Source organism: Cryptotermes secundus, unplaced genomic scaffold, assembly GCF_002891405.2.
Source record: "Cryptotermes secundus unplaced genomic scaffold, Csec_1.0 scaffold26, whole genome shotgun sequence".
Taxonomy (NCBI): Eukaryota; Metazoa; Arthropoda; class Insecta; order Blattodea; family Kalotermitidae; genus Cryptotermes; species Cryptotermes secundus.
Genome location: NW_019743656.1, coordinates 4,648,993 through 4,654,655, shown reverse-complemented (window position 1 = coordinate 4,654,655; position 5,663 = coordinate 4,648,993). Strand labels below are relative to the sequence as shown.

The window sequence follows — 5,663 nt, the reverse complement described above, 5'->3', positions numbered from 1 at the left end:
CCTAAGTGGGGGTAAAACTTCGTGTATCACCCTGTATAATGCATTATATCTACGTATCTGTTCACCTCTGTTTACACCTGTCTCCCTTATTACCTCTGAAACAATGGACAAATTTTCATAAAATCTAGTACAGATTTGATGCCACTGGACATGGTGTTAACCCTTTGTTGATTATAAAACAGCAGTCATCCAAAAGTCTATACATGGGAGTGACACTATGCTGAAGTCATGGGAACCCCCATAAATGGTGGGAATGGTAACACTAGATGCTTCCAACTTTCTGTCTATGGGATTCCCCTCCAGCCTTCTCTGGCCTATGTGAATCAACCTAAAATGCTTGTTGGTAGTAGTTATCACTATCATCATTCACATGGACAGAAGAGCTGAATGACTGGAAGGAATGTGTAACAGCCCAAATGAGATGCTGAGATGGCTGATCCATGGGATTGTTTTCTGTACCCAAGGTAAAGCTTCACTTCATGGCTGATGAATAAACTTCCTGTGATGAGAAGTCTTCATTAAATATGTAACTTACACAAAATCTGTGAGCCCTGAAGTTGTCACAGCAGTAACCATAAAGAGTACAAGGTTCTGATATGCTAAAGTTCCTGTTTGCTGCTTGCCTGGTTTACTCTCTGACCCTGACTCTCCAAAACATAAGTAAGCTTCTATCAAACTATGTAGCATCACATCCCAGAAGACAGTATGCCTATTTTTTTACACTGTGATGAATATGACCATTGCTAGGCAATGGTTCGGTAATCATGTTCCTGTGGTAACAAATAGATGAAGGATAGTCCATTGCTGGCAAAGGTGCAGTAAGCATGTTCCTGCGGCAATGGATAAACAAAGAAAAATAGAATAACATGATGCCTTATTTTTTATTCACCTTGAAGTTATAAAAGAGTTTAGTTCATTTGTGAGTGAGCTGTCATTTGGCATTCGTAAGAGTAGTTGAGTGTTCAGCTGTGGAGTGTTAACAGCAGACAATGGAAGCTGAAGAAGTGACCAATCATAAAACAGAACCAAGTGCAAGAGAAGACACTCGTAGTCCAGTAAGGAATGGAGCGAATCTTAGTCGTGGATTGTGAGCTGTTATAATTGATTGTAACTGTAAGGAAATGCCAATAAATCCAATCATGCAAACCAGAACCTATTATTCATCATGAAACTCTGGACACGTGACAATATTGACTCCGTATTAATTATTCTGTTTAGTAGTAACAACTGTTGGTACAAACATTACTGAATATCCTCCAGTTGTTATCTTATCAATATGTAACTTAATGTCTGCTCCTTCTGACTCACCCAGCACTATTTACGCGTCTGTTTCGACTGGCAGCTACCGGCGTCCTGATGGGAGGTGGAGGTGTTGCTTTTCTGGCAACCAGTGGGCTTTCACCCTCTCCTTCCACATCCACGCGCTCCATGACATCCAACAACGAGTGATCCAATGTTCCATCATCTTCAGAATCACCAAGATCAGATCCATTTGAACTCAAACNACAAATTTTGCAGACACCCGTCTCATGTGCAAACCTTCGGTTAAAATTCGCTGGACCGTGCTCCATGAGATGTTCGTTTCCTCAGAAAGTTGGTCAATGGTCTTTCGACGATCTTCATCAATTTCACGCACACTCTTTGTTCCTTCTGGTCGGCCATCTCACTAATCGCCAAAGGGTTGAAACAGGAACGCACACAACAGAGCACCACAGACAAACCACTTAACTCAGACTGATGCCAGCTCACTAACAGTCGCGGGAGACCCCCAGCTAACACCACCTAGCAGCACAACTTGTAACTACAAAGCATGCGCGCGCAACAGGTCGTTTCCGGTTATTTTTGGGTCCCCTCTCGTACCACTTTATGCTCTAGCTGCATTATGCGATCAGAACACAAAATGCACAATTTGAACACCAGAATCAAAAAGCAATGAAATATACCATGCTAAATCATTCTACAAACAGTCAACAATTTTTTTTTAATTAATTCACTTCTCTTCAATATTATACATGATCTGGAATCTGAAGTAACAACAACAAAATGGATGCTGCAGCCTACCTGCGGACTGCCGAGGCTGTGTCTCATCTGTGGGATGTGACCAGCTACTGTGGTGGGTGTTCCTTTGTTGCTGGCTACTTCTACCTTTCTCTTTTTTGTTGGTGTTTTTGTTTCATTTCCTGCATTCTGGTTGGTTCGGTTCACTGGCAAACGTTTTCCAAGTTGGGCACGCATAGCAATGTCTTGTGTTGTAATACCCAGGATATTCAGCTCAGGGTGATCCTTCAAAAGAACACATCCTATTATGAACTATATTCCTTTCTGCGAGATTTGAGTTTACCATGGCAGTGGTTATGAATGATACTGTTTTCTGGGATGTGACATGGTCTAGTCTGGTAGAAGTTTAGCAACATTTCTGAGGAACACATTGCCTCCATCCTCAGTGTAGCAGAAAGTGAAGAAGAAGGCAGGACATTCCTCTGAAATGCCGGCGGAACTTCTACCAGACTATGTGGAATCATATCCCATGTTCTTTCCTGATCATTTTATATTCAAACAAGATTTGAGAAAATGTCCTCCATAATGCAGCGCAAAATATTTCTAACATTATGCTTTTAAGTTTATTAAGTCCAACTGCAATTAGTCTGCAGAAGGTATTTCAGCAAAACAAAATATATTAGATAAAACGAACAAAATTCATACCTCAATAGCATAATAATGCACAGTATCACATTTCATCAAAACCTGTGAAATGTAACATTTGAGGTTTTCACGGCAGTGACTATGAAGAATGCCATCTTCTGGGATGTGGCGCCATGTAGATTTTATGTGAACCAACGTTTCGGAGGAATGTATCACCTCCATCTTCAGAGTAGAAAAATTTGCAAGTGAGGAACCAGTGTGAGCAGGTGGCTGCAGTGATACGTTCCTCCTAAACGTCGGTTCGCACAAGATCTACACAGTGCCATATCCCAGAAGACTGTATCCATCATCTGTGAAATGGTCTATGGAATACATGCAAAAGTCCATTCATGGTCATATGTAGACTCTTTAATCGGTCAATACAGATAAAAACCAAAATGTTCAACTAATGTTATAGTGAATATACCAGAATCTTTAACAATGGCTTACACAATGTATAAAAAGTGAATTTATGATCTCATGTAACAGCTGCTTCGTAATCAGTCACTTACTTACTTACTCATGGAGCTGAGCCCTTCTGGAGAAGCCACCAATTGTGCAGCTACTCAAGAATTTCCCAGCATTTTATGGAACCCAAAGGTTCATTACCATGTTCACAAGAGCCTTCCACTGGTCCCTATCCTGAGCCAGATATATCCAATCCATACCATCTCATCCTATCTCTCTAAGATCCATTCTAATATTGTCCACCCACCAACGCCTTGGTTTTCCCTGTGGTCTCTTTCCTTCTGGCTTTCCCACTAATATCCTATATGCATTCCTCGTCTCCCCCTTTCGTGCTACATGACCTGCCCACCTCATCCTCCTTGACTTGAACACTCTAATTATATCTGGAGAAGAGTACAAGTTATGAAGTTCTTCATTATGCAGTTTTTCCAACCTCTTGTCACTTCATCTCTCTTTGGTCTAAAAATATTCTCAACACCCTGTTTTCAAACACCCTCAGTCTATGTTCCTCCCTTAATGTCAGAGACCAAGTTTCCCACCCATACAGAACCACAGGCAAAATTATAGTTTTGTATATTCTAATTTTTATGTTTCTGGACAACAAACGAGAAGACAAAAGGTTCTGGACTGAATAGTAGCAAGCATTACCCGAGTTCAATTAGTCACTATGGCTAATAAAATGGCAGACTAACATTACACATAAATCTTCCGTACTGATTTTCACCAATATCTGATTAATGGTTATGATTATACATGAAAAAGTCCACTTATGATCCTATGAAAAGCATATTTCATTTTTAATCAATATGAATGTAAATCAGAACCTGCACAATGTTTAGCAAAAGACTACATTGCTGAATAAAAAAGAAATCTGTCCAACAGTTTAGGCACTGATATCAAAGTCACAGGCAGATGGACATTGGAAGACACGATTTCCACATAAAACAGTCTCTCTTCTTATGTTGTTCCTGTAACAGGCAGTGAAAGCCCATAGGGGTGTGAGTGGTCAAGGCTCCCACATCTTCTAGACAATCAGCTCACAGATGGTGGTAAGGTTGCTAGCCTTATGTGCCCGCCACCTTCTACCTGCCAAGAATCTTCCTGGTATTCATTTCTGTTAGAGGTTCAGTCAAACCCAGGGCCATATTACGGCTGGAAGGATTATGTCGGTTGAAAAAATTCAATGACCTCCCAGAAATCGAACCTGATATCTTCAAGCTTGTAGCATAATGCCTCAAGCAACTATGCTACTGCATACCCTCCAGTGTTTGTAGGTTACCTTACAAATTAGATGCTGTATCCAGAAAATCAGAATCACAGAATTTGTAGACAAAAATGTGAAACATACATCAGCCTCCAACCGTCTTCTCTTGTGGTTCAACAGCAGAGCTCTGTACGACTCCTCAGTTAACTCATATGGATTATGACTTGACGTAATATTAGATTCGAGATCAAATCCTGATGGCTTCAGGGCTACAGTTGATGTAACATGACGCATGTCTGGACTAAGAGAACATTCCAGTGTTGCCAGCTGTCGCTTCTGTTTCTTACTCAGCCTTGGTGGTGGTCNACTAACCTACTTAGGATTTACAGAATGTAAATAAATTCAATTCAATAAATTTAATTCAATTCAACAGATCAGACTGGCATTGGGATATATAGGGAATACATATGCATTTTGAAGTCTCAAAATCTGCAATACAAGTTATGGCTAAAGTCAAAATCACAACCAAGAGTTAAGATCTTCCCGGATATTCTGCCATGTAATCTGGCAAAAGTCTGCCAACATTTTAGAGTAGTGTACTGCCTCTGTCTTCAGGGTGAAAGTTCAAACACAAGTAAACAGAAAGCAGAGACTGGCTCCATCTTCAGTGTCAGAGAGTCACTCAGCTTCCTTCCCACTCCTGAAGATTGAGCTAGTGCATTCTTCGAACACATTATCAAACAGTTACCCCATCATAGGGCATAACATCCCAGATGAAGTCACTGCCATGTGCGCCTCAAATAAAAACTATTGGCTTATTTCAGATTAACAGATCTAAGCATCAAGGTAAGTAATTCTATTGTAACATTTATTTCTAACTGAAAGGAGAAACATACCAAAATCTTTATATTGCTGATGATGGCAATTATTTTCCTCACTTTACATCAGCAGATCTGAATTACAATTATGTGAAGAATGATAAGGGTGTACATGTGATATACTTCACACACTGCCAAACAGAGTTCTAAAAGGCCTAATTACTAATTTTGTACATTTTTTTCTGTGCATCGAATAAACAGGTAAAAGGTAGAGCTATCACTGTAACAGGCCATGGAGGCCCATAGGGTTGTGAGATGTTGCAGCTCCTACATTTTCTACACAGTTGGCTCACAGTTAGAATGAAAGAAGTTATCTGCATCATGCTGTACATTTATAATGCACGATAACATTCTGCAGCTGAAAAGAGGTACATCAATTCTCACACTGACACCAAGGCATACATCAATTGTAAAAGTTTTGGAAGCACTGC

The 5,663-nt window shown here is 40.2% G+C and overlaps 2 protein-coding genes across 2 annotated transcripts in view; both read right to left on the bottom strand.

Annotated features, from left to right (window-relative positions):
- Nucleotides 1-1,498, bottom strand: part of LOC111874194 (nuclear factor related to kappa-B-binding protein) — a 32,019-nt gene extending 30,521 nt beyond the window's left edge. Inside the window, exon 1 of the mRNA XM_023869484.2 lies at nucleotides 1,309-1,498. Coding sequence (XP_023725252.1) covers nucleotides 1,309-1,430 — 122 coding nt within the window. The 5' untranslated portion in view covers nucleotides 1,431-1,498. The remainder of the gene's footprint in view (nucleotides 1-1,308) is intronic.
- Nucleotides 1,499-1,888: 390 nt separating this feature from the next.
- Nucleotides 1,889-4,713, bottom strand: LOC111874134. Its single transcript, XM_023869362.1, has 3 exons — nucleotides 4,499-4,713; nucleotides 2,062-2,283; nucleotides 1,889-1,957 (listed from the first exon to the last, which is right to left on the bottom strand). The coding sequence occupies exons 1-3, from the start codon at nucleotides 4,646-4,648 to the stop codon at nucleotides 1,889-1,891; spliced, it is 441 nt and encodes a 146-aa protein (XP_023725130.1). The 5' UTR covers nucleotides 4,649-4,713.
- Between the last annotated feature and the right edge of the window lie 950 nt (nucleotides 4,714-5,663).